The following is an 18,302-nucleotide window of genomic DNA, read 5'->3' on the forward strand; positions in this document are numbered from 1 at the left end:
TTTCTATTTGTATTTGTACTGTGTTGTTTGCAGGGGGTCGTCCTGCGCTGCATCAGTCATGCAGCTGCATGTGTGACGTTAATGCAGCGTTCAAGCAACTATGGTCTGTAATTGTGGCAAACCCAGAAAACCTCAACACATTGTTGCTGAATGAAACTTTTAAATGTTATGCTATATGTTCTCCACCCATGAAAACAAAATATTGAGTTACACTTACTGTAGCAGATAACCTACCCACAAATTTCTCAGGCACTTTTTGAGTCTTAATAGGCATATATTTCAGTATTGCACCCAGATGTCAATATCCAAATCACACTGTTCATGTGTTACACTTGCTATAGTTTACTTCCATGTTGCTTCTTCATCCAATCACTGAAACATCAGTGCCACCTTGAGTAAGAAATAGCATGTATAATATGTAGGCTGTGCACACGCATATGAAATACTGATAATTCACCATTGTTGCACAAAATTCATTGTGATATTGTAGTTATTTGTATGAATAAAGTACTCATTTATCTTGTAATAAAATAAGAAATATATATCCTGTGATAGTAACTTATATAGATATTTAAATATGATTTATGGACGTGCAAAAACGTGACACTATTACATAGGGTCTTTAATGACCAATGCACTTTTGAGAAGTAATCAGCTGTAAAATACATATATATATATACTTTTGCAATTTATTTTTACACTTTTCAGAACAGAAAGGTTGAGGAATACTGATGAGTGCAGGCATTAACAAAAAAAAAAAAAAATGGATGAAGTATAGGGGGTGGAATGAGGTCCCGGCCGGGTTACTAAAGACCCAAGGTATGCATTAAAGATCTAAGGAATATTCTGTGTTAAGGGACAGTATTTGGGGCATAAAGTTGATTGCCACCAAACATGTATTTTGATTTGTTATTATTATTTAAAATTACAATAAAAATCTAGGTTACAGTGAGGCACTTCCAATGGAGGTGAAAGGGGCCAATACATAAACAATAAAATACATGGGGTTTCAAATGTATAGCCACAACATCACACCTTTTCTGTGTAAAGTTATATCCAATTCTGCATGACATAACACTGTAAACCCTTCAATCCCTCAAAAAACACACTTTAAACCACTTAACATCTTACGTGAGTTTTAACAGAAGGATTTATGTATAAAATTGCTGTTATTTGAGCTTAACTTGAATTGAAACCAGAATATTCCTTTAAATGTATTTTAACAGTATCTGAATATGTAAGTGGGGTGAGGGCAAGAATCTGTTTTGCCTAAAATGTTCATTTGAACAAACATTAGATGCCTTGTTATGAAAGTTCTTATGAAACCTAATCATGTACAGGATATTCATATAGTATGAAATCTTACATCAGAAGAGAGTATAAATATTGGCCCCAATATGTATTTGTAGGCTACACTTAAAATACAAGAATGGCATTAAATAACAAATGAGATGTCTGAAGACAAACGATGCTAAAGATGTCTCAGAACTGACCTTTAACTAGCATCAAGATTCAAGATGATTTAATGGACGTATATAGAGTCACACAGGTATTGCAGTTCAACATTAGTAACTAGTTACCAAGTGTGTAGTCAGGAAATTACTTTTGGATGGGCTCAATAAAAATTGATGGGCCAAGTTTTCGACCAAATTTTCCTTAACAAACGAGAAGTGGCACATTCAAACACTTCTATCACGATTTCGGAAATATTAATTTATGCATTTTTTTAAAAGCTATTTTATAAATATAAATTTGAAGTCAAAGAATAATCTCTAATATTCTGGGTGGGCCTGGGTCTAATTTGGGCCCACCCTTGACCACGCCACTGCTTGTAGTTCAATAAACATATTCAACTAACATTCGACCAAGAAGCGGGAAAACAAACCGAACAAACTTATTTTGATAAATATTTCGCATGACAAGTGCGCATGCGCTTCCGTTCTCTTCCTGGCTCCCGGTAGAGGCCGCTGTCAGAATTCCCGCGCTCAGAATATAAACGCCTCAGATCCCGTGACGTCAGTGCGCTGCCATGGCGTCCAGCGAAGCGTCCGATGTAAAGTTGCAGTGTTTATAAATGCACCGATTCAGGCGTGAATACGTTTTGTAGCACATTTATACAAGTACATAATCGAAAATTTAGAATTAAAAAGTATTTAAATACCAATTATTTAATGTGTATGGAATTATTTATGGTTAAAAACGAGCTCTAAATAGTAAAGCTGGATTTTCAAATCAACACCCAATATATTGGACACAGATATAAATGGAGCATGTTAGACCCTTTTCACCAATTCTGCATTTGGATTTAAATAATTTCAACTCTCCTGAGGCTGAAGACAGCAGATATATTTTGACAAGTCCACGGTCACTCGAATCCTGTGCAAGACTGGGAGTGAAACCTGTTGATTTGCTTTTCAAATCATTAACAGAGTTCATCGATGAAAACCAAGGCTCCTCTTTGGAAGCAGTGACCGATCTCTACGAGGAATATGAGAAAGGCCGAAGAGATCGACTGAGTTTATGTCGAGATGAAAGACAGAGAATCATTCAAGAGGGAAGGGCTATAAAATCATCCGTAAAACCATTCTCAACCCTGGAAACCGTTCTAGAACAAACGGCTGAGAGTCAAAGAACAGGAATGACTCAGTTCAGCGATGACCGTATTCAATCGAAATCTGCGATTTCGGTTATTGATGCATTTCAAAGCCCGTTCAATGGGGTTAGCTTTAGTCTTGGCGACATCAGTGGTCCTACAACGGAGCGAAAACTGAATAAACTTTCGCAAGAAGTGAGTCGCAAACTACGCATTGGCATCCCCGAAAAAGATCGCAAGATCGCCGCGCTGATGCTAGCCAAGTACGAAGAGGAGCAATTTCGTTTATGTCAGAGTTTGTTTGAGGAGCAACATCGCGAGGAGGAGCAGAGGAAAGAGGAGGCGCGGCGAGCTCAATTGGAGCAAAAGAGGAGAAAAGAACTTCTGCGACGAATTCGCCGCTGGCAGGAAGACTTTGAAGCGCGGAGGAGGCAGCGGGAGGAGGAGCAGGTGGTGCATGCTGAGGAGTGCGAGTGCAAGATGCGTCAACAGGAGGAGCGCTGGAGGAGACTCGCAGAGGAGCATCAAGTTCAACGGCGGAGCAAACGAGAAGCGGCGAGTAGGGAGGCCAAAGAGCGCAAACGCTACCAGGAGAGGCTTCTGAAGGAGAAGGAGAGCGGAGAGGAGGCGGAGAAACAGAAGGAGGTGCAGGTGGCGCATGAAAAGGAGCAGCTTGCGCTGAGGAGCAAGCACAGAAAGGAAAAACAAGATAGGAGGAGGCTCAAGCAAGAGAACCAGAGGGAGCTACTCAAGCACCTCCTCCTAAAGAAGGAGGTGGAGGAGCAGGAGCGCACAGAGAAGGAACTAAAGCGTAAAGGGCTGGAACAGAAGCTCCGGCGCTCCAAGGAGAACCATGCATTGGTGGTGGAGGCGCGGGTGCAGGATATGCGAGATCGGGCTGCAAGAGAGGAGGAACAGATGCGGATGGTGCAGCAACGAGTGGGCCAGGAGTTTAGAGATTGGTTGGAACAAAAACAGACATTGGTACAACGTTGCCAGATGCGGACGCAACGCGCTGCGCATCTGGCTCAGGAGCAGTGCCACAACAGGGCTCAACGTGCCAGGCAGGAGAACCAGGAAAAGGAGTTCAGCCATCGCAGGCTTAGAGAAAGTGTCCTGAAAGAGGAGAAAGCGCAATGGGAGCAGAGGTGCAAAGCTGTGGCGCGAAAGGAACAGCGCAGGGAGAAGCTGCAGAAAGAGAGGGCGGAGGCGCAGGAGAGGGGCCGGATGGTGGCACATGCGTCCAGCTACATGAGGGACATGGTGAGGGAGCAGACCTGCCGTTGCACCTTTGACCAGATGGCACGAGAAGCCGAGTTGACTGCTCACCTGGGCCGCTTTAAACTATGAATGCAATAAAAGAAAATCCTCCACATCCTCTTTGTGTTTTAAAGGAATAGTTCAAGAGAGACAGAGATAAGCTCGCTAGGATCAGAGGATAAACCGCGAATATTTTGCGTTCAATACAAGTTAATCTCAATCGTCATCATTTGTGGCATAATGTTGATTAAAACACCAAAAAGTTGACTCCTTTTCTATATATATATATATATATATATATATATATATATATATATATATATAAAAGAGCAAATATCTGGGTTACAGTGAGTCACTTACAATGGAAGTAAATGGGGTCGATCCATAAACGTTATTATACTCGCTTTCAAAAGTATAGCCACAAGTCGTTAACAATACGAGTAACGAGATTTTAGTGTGATTTATTGCTTACTAACCTATTCTGTGTAGTTATAGCCAACTTTACAACTTTGTTGCCATGACGACGCAACATCCTAAACCCTAAAACGACCGTAAAAATGACTATTAAACAATTTTACAGCACAAATAAAACATGACTTTTAACAGATGAATTAATGTAAGTGCTTTTATAAAATGATAAGCTTCACATTTCTGACTTTAAACCCTCTAAAAATTGTCCCATTCACTTCCATTGTAACTGCCTCAAGGTAACCCAGATTTTAGATTTGTATTAATTTTAAGGAGGGACGTATACATTTACACATTTGTGGTAATCAACAATATGCCACAAATGCTGTCGACTGAGCTTAACTTGTATTGCATCTAAATGCAGCTTTACTATTCTGTCTCACTGTATAATTTCTGAAGTATTGGACAATGGAGAACCCAAGTCAGTTTTACAAGGCAGGGTATTTTTCATTTGATTTGTGTATGTTTACAGTGTTTCTATAAGATTTACCAAGCCAAACAGAACCAAAAAGCTTTTGGACTGCATTAAAAAACATGTTTAAAGCATGACATACAAGCTTAAAGAATGTACTAATAGTGCAGAAGAGTATTTGTGAATAGTGTTCAAAGTATTTATGTGTAGAGTGATTTATAGTTTATTTATTGACTTTTAAAATAATTTGTATTATTAAAGTTTTGGAATATTTCTCACTTATTCGTGGATTCTTTTAGCTTATAAAAGCCATTTCGTGTTTCCATTTTGTTAGCAGTACATCTTCTCAAAGTCGAACGATTTTCATGTTCACAGACCTGAACCTCAAAACCCAAACAGTCACACACACAAAAAGCAGCTTTAAAGACTTTTAACAGACATTCGGTACCTGAAAGATTGTCGTGCCATTTCAACTGCATATATTTGAGATAAATCAAAGTCTAAATTGTTCCTGTCTTCATTGCACCGTCATTCTCTGAAATATTTTAATTCTCAAAATAAACATGTTAATACTTGCGTGCTACAAATAAACGGGCATTTTTGATTCAAACAAAGCCACAAAAATTTACCAAACAATAAAATAAAAAATACAAATTATATATATATATATATATATATATATATATATATATATATATATATATATATATATATTTTTAAAACAAGCACTGTATTGCACTTAAATGTTGTACAATGTGCACTTTCAAAAAAAAAAAAAATATATATATATATATAATATTTCAATTTTTATTATGATATCAGAACTTTTATATTTGCTTTTGATGTGATTATATATATATATATATATATATATATATATATATATATATATATATGCATATATATGTATATATATATATATATATATACATCCAAAAGCAAATATAAAATAATTTTGGATTATCAGTAAATAAAAAAAGAAGTTAAAGTCTGTTTAATATTGAAATATATAAAACTTTTGGTGAGTTTCTTAACTTTAATAATGACAAAACATAAAACATTAGCTCTCATAGAGCGTTTTAACGTTAAAAAAAATATTGTACAAAATGGCCAGTCAAGTTTGGAATTATGAAGAGAAATGGCTTGTTCTTATGGCTTAATCATCTGGCAGTCCGAGGGCCAACAGCACAGGAAGTCCCGCTCCCAGTATGAAAGTGAGGCTCTCTATAACTCCCAGCCCCCCCTGCTGGTGGCCCCCTGTTCCTGCATGATGGTGGTGGTGATGAGTGTAGCACTGCTGCCCTCTGCTGTTAACTTCAGGAAGAACATGAACTGTGGCCACATACAAGAAAGTCCCAGCGGAAAACAACATGCCAATTCCTGTAGCACCGAGGCGGTTCTGCGAAGAGCCATTGGTCTGCAAAGAGTAACAATAATGTTTGTTTATACTCAAAACAACATAACTACAAAACAGGACTTAAATAGTGTTTCAGTGTTTCATTAAAGGGTCTGTAGGTTTACTGGCAGGTCTCTTTGCATAGTCTGCATCACATTATGACCGGTTCACAAAACATAAATGAAATTATATTGAATTTTTATATTTATATGTAATAGTATACATAATAGTAATTACACATATTTTATATTTATTAAATATTTATTTGTATTTATTTGCTTTTGGTGCAATAAACATTGACTTAAAAATGCTACAAAAGTGTTAGCATGATATGGTCCCTTTAATACCGTGTTGGTTGCTCTGTGAGAGCATCTGTTGCTGGGCAAACTAACTAAAGTCTCAAAAGGACAGATAAAGAGAGCTGAGATGTCTCACCGCGCTCAGGATGAAATAAGTGCTGATGGCCAACAGCGGAGCAGCAGCAGAAAACGCCAGTAAATGCTTCTGAATCGCCCTCCTCTCCAGACCAGCATGCATGAGGAAGGAGACCAGACCGAATGCAGCTGGAGCCTGAAGAGACAGAAAGAAAAACGTATAACTATAGAACAGTTGCTTTCTATCTGTTACACAGTCAAAACAAAAGTTGAGATTGAACAGCCTCCTCTTTTGTTATGGAGCAGGTGGAATACAATGTACCACAGACATCATTAAACATGACATATATTAAGTTTACAAAGGTTACATGAGCTATCAGCCCCACCAAGTGATATCAAGGCTCTGGACTATTTGCAAAATCTCAAATCAAAAGCTCTTATGGGTTATTTGTCAAGATACACAATCTATTGTGTAACGGCATATACATTGAATATTGAGACAAAATATTTGATCAAATATACTATTACTTGGATAAATAATCCAAGATAATAAACAATACTTTGAGTTAGTGCTGCATAATTAATTGAATAAATAACCCAGATAGCAATTACAGCATTGCATTAATTGAGGTTGCTCGCTTTCCATGCATAATTTATTCAATAATATTAGTTTTACATGCTGCTAAGAGGGACAATATCAAGGTTATTTTTTTCGCATTTATTTAAAGTTTAAATCAAGTTTACCATTTAGGTCTTTTCCTCACATATACAACACCAATGAAGTCTTTCAGGAACACATTTCTCAGCTTGTTTAGGAAATGTATCTTAAATATATAATATGCCATGCAGTTGCCATGCACAAAATAAACATTTTAATGTCAATATCAAGAGAAATAATTGGGCTGGTTTGAGTATTTCTGTGACTGCTGTTCTCCTGGGATTTCAACATACAACAGTCTCTAGAATATTCTCCAAATGTGCCTGTGGCGAGGGTATGGTTGAGTGTCCGTCCAGGGAGAGGGGAAGCGGTAAGGATTCATCCCTGGGTGACAATTAGGTCTAACAGCTGTTTCTTGATGCAGTAATCTGGGAAGAGCGATAAGAGGAGCCCACGTCAGAGCCCAGGGAGAGAGAGTGATGCACAGCAGTGCGGCATGTTCGTGTGTTTGAAGAAAGCTACCTATGAGCCATTATTGTGTGTGAATAAAGAGCTGAACTTCCTTCCCTACTGACCAGTCCTACTACAGTGGTGACGAAACCTGGGAAATCTGAGGAACTATTACGCCGTCATGTAGTCCTCGCCGTTGGCCTAATTAATCCCTCACCAGCATGCACAACACCCGGCCCTGCTTGAGCTACTTCGATAGCAAGATAAACGTTTCCAGGCGATTCCCCGAGCTCAAGTGGAGGACAGGCAGGCGTTCGGTAGCTTGCTACACCAGCGGGAAGGCCCAACTGCAACCCAGGACCCAGCAATCTCCATGCCTCCGGTTACCCATATGAAAATGCATCTTCGAGGAAAGGGATTCCTCGAACTCTTTGAGTGGACGGCAAAGGTGTGGAACAGCCAAAGTATCAGTGGGAGGCCCGCCTACTTACACTGTTGTCCGGGGATTCCCAGTTCATGGCCAAACACCTGCCTGTCACGAACCTCCTGGTGTATGAGGACTTAAAGTAAGCCATCATGCAATGGGTCGGCCACAACCCTGAGCAACACGGAACGAGCACGACCACCCGTTTACGTTCGCCTAACAGCTCCATGATGCCTGCTGGAAGTGGCTTCTGCCGGAGGAGCGTGATGCAGAGGGAGTTGTCGATCTGGTGGTGTTGGAGCTGTTTGTCCTTCATCTGCCAACCAGAACAGCAGAATGTGTCAAGTGCCACCGCCTGGCGTTGCTGTAAGAGACCGTCCAGCTGGGTGAGGACCATATGGCAGCTTACCCGGGTGCAGAGTTTCTCTCCTCACCCTCCCACTTTAACCCCCACCACCAGTGTCTGGCCCCTGCCTCACAACATGGGGTTTGTCCAGCCAGTGGTTCCCCCTGCCTCTTGCTCATTCCCCAAGTTGGTGAATCCGCTGCTGCGGGCATAATGTCTGGGCAGGCTTGTTGGAGTTGCGGGGAGCTGGGGCACTTCCAGGACCAGTGCTCATTGATGGAATTGGGAATATTGGTCCGACACCCCCACAGGCCACCCCCGTTCGAGCTGGAACGTACCACATACCTGTGAGTATCAGGGGAAAATTGCAAGCCTCGGTGGATACCGGTTGTAATCAAACCGCTATCCACCCATGCTTGGTTGAAGTCGAGGCTTTGTCACGGGGCGAAAAGTGAAGGTGAGGTATGTACACGAGGATATTCAAAGTTACCCTATAGTGGCAGTCACTATTCAATTTCAGGAACAAAACAGTGTCGAGGCCGCAGTTAATTTCCGTTTCACCAACTCACTAATTTTGGGAACGAATTGGCCGGCATTTACTTCTTTGAGGGGAATGTGTGTGGATGGGTCCTGCGACAAAACATATCGGTGTGTGGTGTGTGACTTGAGACAGAGCCAGGGCCATCTACGTCAGCTCCACATCAGGATGACGTAAGGAATGGAGAAGTATCGGCTTCCCCAGCCCTTAGAAGATTCTCTGCTTGGGATTTCCTTCAGGAGCAGTCACGAGACGAGACCCGGTTCTCCGATATGCTGTAGCTTGGTCCTCGACCACTCCTCCACCCTCTAACGGACAACAGCAGTGCCTCTCTGGGCGGATCGGAAGCAGTCCTCCGGCTCCTGGCAGACAGAACTCCCCGCCGTGTTCTCGGGGAACAGAAGGGGTCTACCCCACCCCTGGCAGCGGTTCTCCTGCTCCAGGCGGTTGGCGGAGATCCCCTTCTCCCCACGCTGTCGGCGGGCGTTCCTCCGCATCCAGGCGGCCGGTCTCTTCCGTCCCCTGACAGATGGAAGCGGCTGCTCCGTTGGGGTGGAAAGTAGAGGTGAGAACTCCACCACGGCGTATCCCTCCTCCTTCCCGTGTTTTGGCAACAGTGTAAAGGGATTAAGGGAAAGGGAGGTGAAATCGGCTTGACAATATAAATTACATTTAATTAAATAAAAATACACACACAAGGGGCAGCTGCCCGTAAATGCTCTCTCTCTCTCTCTCTCTCTCTCTCTCTCACACCACCGTCCGCAGTCGGCCTGTATCCCTCTCGGATACAGAGGCCCCGCCCTCTGCCCTGTCACAGGAGCCCACACCAAAGCCCAGGGAGGGAGAGGGAGAGAGTGACACACAGCAGTACGGCGAGTTAGTGTGTTTGAAAAAAAGCTACCAATGTGTCATTATTGTGTGTGAATAAAGAGTTGAACATACTTGAACCTCGCTTCCTCCTTGCCATACTGACCACACCTACTACATTGCCAAAAACAAAAAACATTCAGCAAGCAGCAGTTCAGTGGACGGAAATGCCTTGTTGATGAGAGCGGTCAACAGAGAATGGCCAGACTGGTTTGAACTGACAAAGTCTATAGTAACCACTTTGTACAATTGTGATGAGAAGAATATTATCTCTGAATGCGATTCTGAGATGCGGGTTGGTGCTGTTTTGTTGGCACGAGGGGGACCTACACAATATTAGGCAGGTGGTTTTAATGTTGTGGCTGATTGGTGTATAGACACACATATAAATGTGAAATTCTTACGACATGCTTTATTAAATAGCTTGCATTTAAGTTGTGCAGCTGCATTATTTTCAGTATATAGTTATGCAATAACTTGCACCTCAAAATTAAAGGTGTGCCTTTAGTGAAATTAATCAAGCATGAGCCAGCAGTGGAAGTACAGATCAGTTTTAAAGGAGTGAAATTGAAGAAGTCTAACCTTGTGCAAAATGACAGCGAAGAACACGATGACCTGAACAGACACCTGTGATGATGCTGCAGCTGCACCCAGAGCGACACCATCAGCTGAAAAGAAATTAAAAAGAAAGAGACAATGCACATAAAGCATGTTTTTTTCATGGAATACAAACATGTGATATTTTGAAGAATGTTCAAGCTGCTCTTTCCCACACAACGAAAGCATACAGTGACCATGTGTTTAGTGACAACATTCAAGTCTTCTAAAGCCACATTAGCTTTGTATATATTTTAAGGGAGTTTTTACACCTGGCTCTTTTGGAGCATTTGCTTCGGAAGCTGGTGCACTTTCTCTCTTAATTTAGTTCGTTTAGGCATATTTGAACACTGCAATTGCACCCGGATCTGCACCAAAACAATAAGTCTTAGACCTCCTGGACGAGGTAGTCTCTGTCAGATTACAATCTGAACCAACAGACCAACAAAACAAACAATATCCCTATAAAAACCATGAGAATACCTGTAGGCCAGCCCAGCACATCATTATATTCACTCCGATTCATCATCTCAACATGGATATAACTTTTGCCGACTAACTTAAATATAAATGCACATTTAAAATGGGAGTCTCAGACAATGACTTTAGACTGTTTTTAGTGCCAGATTGTGTCCCTTTTTGTCAGAGGCTATGATAAACATAACTGCAGCTTACCGTTATGCTGAATAACAAGTCCATTGTTCACAAACTCAAGAGCGCTACAGGCATGAACTGATACATTTACATTTTTACATTCATGCATTTGGCAGACGCTTTTATCCAAAGCGACTTACAGTGCACTTATTACAGGGACAATCCACCCCGGAGCAACCTGGAGTTAAGTGTCTTGCTCAAGGACACAATGGTGGTGGTTGTGGGGATCGAACCAACAACCTTCTGATTACCAGTTCAGTGCTTTAGCCCACTACGCCACCACCACTCCAACTGATGTAATTGGTTTTATCTGGGCATTCTGTAAAATACAGTGTGTTGGTAACAAAACAGAAGAAGAGCTTGTTACCTGCAGCGTGAATAAGGAGACCCAGGGTGGTGGTAACACTGTTGCTATTGGACATGCGCTCTCGGGATTCTAGAGAATAAAACAAACAGGAATGTTCTCAAGAGAGCTTGTGACAGCGTTTCACACCTGGCTGTTTTTCTGCAAACGTACCCGTTTCTATAGAGTACGTAGTTATTGCCAAAATAGTAATCAACAAAGAATAACTAATTACATCTCTAAAATGTAATCAGATTACTTTATTGTTTACTTCAAGGGGAAGTAATCACATTACAAACACTTTCTGAATTTTCACAGTAACTTTTTTTGTTTGTTTTTCAGCTCAATGAATTCAAATTAATATCTATATTTCCCCCTTCATTATCGCTCATTTCAGCTGTCAGAAACAGACACAATCAGATGTACATAATTCATGTTTTAAATGTATAGTACATAAATATTATTTGTATTTGTTTTTATATGTGTAACCCAAGTTATGTACTTTAAAGTAATTAACGTTTCAGTAATTGAAAGTCAGTAACTGTAATCTGATTATGAGAATTCACATTGTAATATTTACACCTTAATACTTTGTAAACAGATTATACCCAGCACTGGTTATAGGTTGCAACTATATTCGAAACAAGCATACTACTTGTACTAGTATATTTGTAGCATGCAGTATACTGTATATACAGTACATACCAGGGTCAGAAATGGGAAAAATGATGCCAATATTGACAAAAATGCCTCTGAAATTCAAAATGTGGGGCAAAAAATGCCCTTGTATTTAATTGTTCCATTTTTAATATCTGATATACTTATTATATCAAATATTCTATTATATTTATATGTATTATGCCATAAAATATGAATTGATGTTGTTTTAATTCTTAGGGTAAGAGGTATTCAATTCTTTAATAAAGTATTTGACACAAATGGATGAGACAGTTTGTTATAAATGGTTAGGAAAAAAGGGGGAAAATGTAATGTTTTGACACTGATATATACTGTACAGTATGCTTTTTTTTTGCCAAGATGGGCAGTATACAACAATGTACACTAGAGTTACATTACATTTAACTTAAGTGTGATTAAAGAATCGGAAACTATTTCAACTGCAATTTTTAGCATTCAAATTTTGATTAAACAGTCAAAAGTAGACATTTTGACACAAAATTGCATACAAACAATACATTTGCATTTTTCTATATAAATGCCTGATGAATGCCTAATGATGCCGAAATGTTGTATTCAATTTTGAAAGTCTTTTTTAAGCTATGGTAGTGTGCATGACATATTATTTTGTCTTGCAGGAGTTTTTATTTCCATGATGACAACTGAATGGCACTCGTTGAATTTAACATGTGATGTAATGAGGTCATGTGACATCAGCGTAGCATACTACGGTTTGAAATGTTTATCGTTGCATAATGCATACGGTTTCATCTACTATTTATAGTTAGCAGTAGCTACACTGTGTATACTGTCTGAACATAACCATTGCAAAGCCATAAATGACAGAATTTATACACAAATTCAGATTAAAACCCCTAAACAACTGGACAGCACTCACTGAACTGAACGTGCACCATAGAGTTTTAAATGTTTATTATGGCTATGCAATATATACTGTACTGTATAGTATACATTATTTACAGTATATACTGCACAGTAAATGGATAAGAAGCACACTATTTTACCATGCATGGAGCAGTAGTTGGCAATCTGGTCTACCACAAACATGAGTGTAAATCCCAAAACCAGAGAAACTCCGATGAAGAAATGAGGACGCACACTTTTCCCTGTGGCCGGAAGAAGAGTTGAATTCAGTTCGGAGATATTTTGACCCCCTCTCAAAGTAGAGCAATACCACTCTAGAAGAGAATGAGAAACATGTATATTGGCAAACATTAGTATTCACTGAAGGAAAATATCTCACAATAAAAAGCATCTTGAACACACTGGCGAGTAGTACTGTAGTTATTAGCAAACTGGAGCATATTTACCTACATCTTTACGATCGTTGCCGTAGACACATTTTTCAAGAACATGTCATGTGATTTTTTGGTTTAATTATTCTACAAAAGGATTCAAATCTACTCAAATACTCTTAAGTGCCCATTCACTCTGTTGTGTATTATGCAGCTTCACTCATGTGCCGTTTTTAGCCGAAAGCCCAAAGTAAGATACGTCCATCATCATTCTTTTGTCTGTATTCTGCTCATTAACACTCTTTTATACACCCATCTTTGCAGTAGTATCAGTGTCATCATAAATTACAAACACAAAGTGTAATCTGTGCCTATTATGCCCACGTGTTAGCATGTTAGCACCATGAATGCACAAGGTAAACATAACAAATTCCACATTAAATGATGCGTATATTTTACTTTAAATCATCAAGTAGTTAATGCAGCTTCTTATACTGATCTCATACGAATTCTACTCATAGAATGAGGCATGAAGTCATTGATAACACATTTTAATATCATATAAGTTGACATTTTACATGTTGTTCTCATATTTAAAGGAACCTCTAAATGCCTCCCACAGTGGCGTGGTGGGTGTCTAAACGTGCGCAAACAGTATGTTGTCACTCGACTATTTCGAACTTCTTTTCGGCTCTGAACAAAGAAGCACTTCGTCGTGAGTGTGCCTTAAAAAAGTTCTCTGTACAATTACACTGCAGATGTTTTTCCATATGTCTTGGGATGTTTTCGCCGCAGTCATTTTAGTAGACCAGGGTCAGAAATTGACGGGACCAAATGAAACGGCGAAAAAATAAAAGGGGTAAAAATACCACCGATTTGTAAACAAATTCCCCAGAAATTAAATTTACATTCCTGTTTTTTCTTCTTCTTTTATACAACATCTGACATAGTTCTCGAAATACGACTCTAGGCTTAGTTGCAAATGCATATTTGTCGATCTTCATTTCAAGAATTTGATGTAGATTAAAAAACTAAAATACAAAGATCACCTTTTAATCAATGCTTTTGATCAGTCAACAAGTGAAAATGTTCAGAAATAGGTGAATGAGGGAAAAAGTGAACTCAGAATATGTTTAAGTCACAATGCACATTTTTCATTGTACAGGTCAGGCAATATGTAATTATTGAAACAGGCCTGATGACATTGTAACGGAAATATTCCCAAATGAATCGATACTGAATCACAGCAAAATTGGAATCTATTTGAATAAACTAATTTAGAGAAATCAGTGCCAACAAGTGATGTAGATTTAATCTTGTTGGTAAAAAGCAACAGGATCTCATAATTCAGATTGCATTTATTCAACTGAAGTATCTGACATGAAACATTGAAACAGTTTCTGCATATCGCGGCGCCGTTTTGTGGTCCGTTCTGCATAACACGGCGGCTCATTTGAAGTTATCGCTGCCCATTCGGCCCGTTTCGCGGCTGACCCACCGGCCCGCTCGGTTCTCCCGATGGTCAGTCCACCCCTGATCGGCCCCAAAGTGCTTCGGCCCACCGGGAAAATGCCCGGTATACCAGATTACCAGTCCTGAACAGAGTCATTTTTTAAGTGGACCTTTGAGGTATTTTTTGACATTTATTTGATATAAAGCACTTTTTAATTAAACAAAAATCCACTACAGGGATTAGGGAAATGCTCTTAAAATAGTCCCACCTCAAGAGGATGATTTAGACAATAAAACCCTCAAATAACACATGTTTTACTGAATAATTGATGTAGATGCTTCAACAAAAATATCGGAATATCTTGCCCCCATAGACTTCCATTGCAAGTACAATGAATCTTTTTCAGACTTTTTTTATTATACTAATAAACTATACTTCACAGGTGAAGTGAATAACACAAATTATCTTATTACAATGGCACCTGTAAAGGGGTGGGATGTATTAGGCAGCAAGTGAACAGTCAGTTCTTGAAATTAATGTGTTGGAAGCAGGAAAAATGGGCAAGTGCAAGGATCTGAGGGACTTTGACAAGGGCCAAATTGTGATTTGCTAGACGACTGGGTCAAAGAATCTCCAAAACGGCAGGTCTTGTTGGGTGTCCCCAGTATGCAGTGGTTAGTATCTACCAAAAGTGATCTAAGGAAGAGCAACCGATGAACCGGCGACAGGGTCATGGGCGCCCAATGCTCATTGATGCATGTGAGAGTGAAGGCTAGCCCGTCTGGTCCAATCCCATAGAAGAGCTACTGTAGCACAAATTGCTGAAAAACATAATCCTGGCCATGATAGAAAGGTGTCAGAACACACAGTGCATCAGAGCTTGCTGCGTATGAGTCAGTGTAGCCGCAGACCAGTCAGAGTGCCGACTGACCCCTGTCCACCGCTGAAAGTTCCTACAATGGGCATGTGAGCAGCAGAACTGGACCATGGAGCAATGGAAGGAGGTCTGGTCTGATGAATCATGTTTTCTTTAAGATCCTGTGGACAGCCGGGTGTATGTGCGTCATTTACCTGGGGAAGAGATGGCAGCAGGATGCACTATGGGAAGAAGGCAGAGGCAATGTGATGCTCTGGGCAATGTTCTGCTGGGAAACCTTGAGTCCTGGCATTCATGTGGATGTCACTTTGACACGTACCACCTACCTAAAGATGGTTGCAGACCACGTACACCCCTTCATGGCAACATATTCACTGACATAGTGTTCAGGAATGGTTTGAGGAACATGACAAAGAGTTCAAGGTGTTGACTTGGCCTCCAAATTCCCCAGATCTCAATCTGTTTGAGCATTTATGAGATGTGCTGGACCAACAAGTCCAATCCATGGAGGCCCTACCAGAGCTGTATTGGCGGCACGAGGGGGACCTACACGATATTAGGCAGGTGGTTTTAATGTTGTGGCTGGTCGTTTTGTGTGTGTGTGTATATATATATATATATATATATCCAATATGCTACATCGCCATTATAGCATTTATTTTGGCTTAGTATAAAACCAGTGCTTGTTAAATAGATAAATACAACCAAAAGTGTGCATATTTATTTCTAGACAGGTAAGTGAATGAAAAAAAATTATAAAACTAACGGAGGCCTGTTGAATGACTCTTACCTTTCCAAGACTCCTGTACTAACTCCACCCCCTCTGGGATGATGATTGACAGAGCAGTGCCACATAGAAGCCCCGCCCCCAGCACAGTTATCAGCTGCAGTTTCTGCTGTTAGGATAAACAGAAAATGTTTCAAACTAGCTTAAAACTATTTTCACAATGCCTAAATGCACAGTTTCTGCCTTCGCTGTTTATAACCATGTAAAATCTACTGATAAACAAGGACCTTGATATTAAATCTGCTATAAACATCTTTGAAAAATGATTTTGATACCATGCTATACACCAAAGTACCATAGTATCTGATAATGTACCATCGACACCACACAGTACTTATTTGTAAATTGACATATAATCCTGCCTCAGTAGTTACATTATGTTTGCTAAAGGATTAGCACGTTTAAAGTAGCTACGTGATTGAACTCACATAAACAAGTCAGAGTACTGACTAGCATCAAAACAACATAAATAGACCGTTTAGAGCTCTATAAAGAATATAAACACATATTGAATATACAGTAACACCCTCTTAACTGTCTTACCTCTGATAAATTGATTAATAAAGGGATTATTCCGAGCAGGAAACATCCCATGAACATAGCCACAGATATGAGAATAACCACCAAAGCTCCGTCCATGACTTCAGTTGTTGTTCAGTCACACTGCTTAAAGTCCTCAAACACATTCAGGCTACATCACATGTCACAAACACCCTAAAACACAAAAGGAAGTCACAAGTATCATAGTGAAGCGCTCCACGTCTCAACACCCTCCATTACCCTCTAAAACCCTAAAGAAAACCCCTAGAGTCTGACGATGGGTATTACATGATCCCAAACGCTCAGAGAGGCCGAATCAGTGGCGTAGCCCTTATGGGACGGGGTGGGACGGGGCCCACCCAGACTATTAGAGATCATTCTTTGACATCAAATATATATTTATAAAATAGTTAAAAAAATGCATAAATTCTTATTCCTGAAATGTGCCACTTCTCGTTTGTTAACCTGTTGATACCATAGACTGTAAAAAAAGATGGACGACGCCCCTTCGCGCTTTTCCATTGGTGAGAACTGAAGCCGCCAGTGTCCCGATATGGCGCTGACATCTTGGGACTTGAGTCTGCGCAGTTGCGATTTCGAGACCAGATCTGCGCAGTAGTGAGCAGGAAGTAAAGCCGCGAAATCAAGGCCCCGCCCTCACTCTCGCTGAATTAATCGCAAGGACACGCCCCTGCGCTTTTGACTTTTGAATTATGACGGTGTGAAATAATTAATTATAGAAATTTAGATATTACATTTAAAGCTCCAATCTCCTCAGTCCTCCGAAGATCCCGAAAAAAAGTCAGTTGGTGCTTCAGTGACTACTTCGCTCAGAGAACCTGTCAATCACAGCTGTCAATCATGATGTCACAGCACCGTTTTTATAGCATCAAATAACTAAAAACAAACTTATTTTGAAAACAAACACTTGAAATGACATCAACGTGATAGAAACGACAGTAAATGACAGAAACTATCTTTGGAAAAAAGATATGTGAAGTGTAATTGAATTGTTTAGTTGGTCTCACGTCCCGTTGAATAACATGGGGAGGCGGGGTTTATGACCTATACTAGGACCAGTCACCGGGGCGCGATCGAGACGTTTTGGCTTCACTTTTGAGGGCTTGTGCGGCATTTGCGCGCACTCGGGAGTGACGTCACTCTGTTTACATTTAATATATAATTTACCGCCAATAAATGCAATTAATGTTAACAAATCATCTTTTCAAAGGTCTAAGGGTTCAACATTGATATCCGATCTCTGTTTCACCATAGCAATGCTCCAGAAACAGCCATTTACTTATTTGTGCCAGGAGTACAAATGAAAACAT

The 18,302-nt window shown here is 40.2% G+C and overlaps 2 protein-coding genes across 2 annotated transcripts; one reads left to right on the plus strand and one right to left on the minus strand.

Annotated features, from left to right (window-relative positions):
- Positions 1-987: 987 nt before the first annotated feature.
- LOC127618026 (coiled-coil domain-containing protein 177) lies at positions 988-5,417 on the plus strand. Its single transcript, XM_052090240.1, has one exon. It carries the CDS (start codon positions 2,264-2,266, stop codon positions 3,941-3,943), a length of 1,680 nt encoding a protein of 559 aa, XP_051946200.1. The 5' UTR covers positions 988-2,263; the 3' UTR covers positions 3,944-5,417.
- A 254-nt stretch (positions 5,418-5,671) lies between these two features.
- Positions 5,672-17,217, minus strand: LOC127617984 (zinc transporter ZIP9-A). Its single transcript, XM_052090183.1, has 7 exons — positions 16,975-17,217; positions 16,435-16,540; positions 13,084-13,257; positions 11,405-11,473; positions 10,369-10,454; positions 6,565-6,699; positions 5,672-6,150 (listed from the first exon to the last, which is right to left on the minus strand). Exons 1-7 carry the CDS (start codon positions 17,068-17,070, stop codon positions 5,890-5,892), a joined length of 927 nt encoding a protein of 308 aa, XP_051946143.1. The 5' UTR covers positions 17,071-17,217; the 3' UTR covers positions 5,672-5,889.
- Between the last annotated feature and the right edge of the window lie 1,085 nt (positions 17,218-18,302).

This window comes from Xyrauchen texanus, chromosome 24, assembly GCF_025860055.1.
Source record: "Xyrauchen texanus isolate HMW12.3.18 chromosome 24, RBS_HiC_50CHRs, whole genome shotgun sequence".
NCBI lineage: Eukaryota > Metazoa > Chordata > Actinopteri > Cypriniformes > Catostomidae > Xyrauchen > Xyrauchen texanus.

Coding starts and splice junctions, on each gene's coding strand:
- LOC127618026 (XM_052090240.1), top strand. CDS start 2,264: ATGGAGCATGTTAGACCCTTTTCACCAATTCTGCATTTGGATTTAAAT.
- LOC127617984 (XM_052090183.1), bottom strand. CDS start 17,070: ATGGACGGAGCTTTGGTGGTTATTCTCATATCTGTGGCTATGTTCATG. Junction 16,541..16,974: donor TATTAATCAATTTATCAGAG/GTAAGACAGTTA, acceptor TTATCCTAACAG/CAGAAACTGCAGCTGATAAC. Junction 11,474..13,083: donor CAACTACTGCTCCATGCATG/GTAAAATAGTGT, acceptor TTTATTCTCTAG/AATCCCGAGAGCGCATGTCC.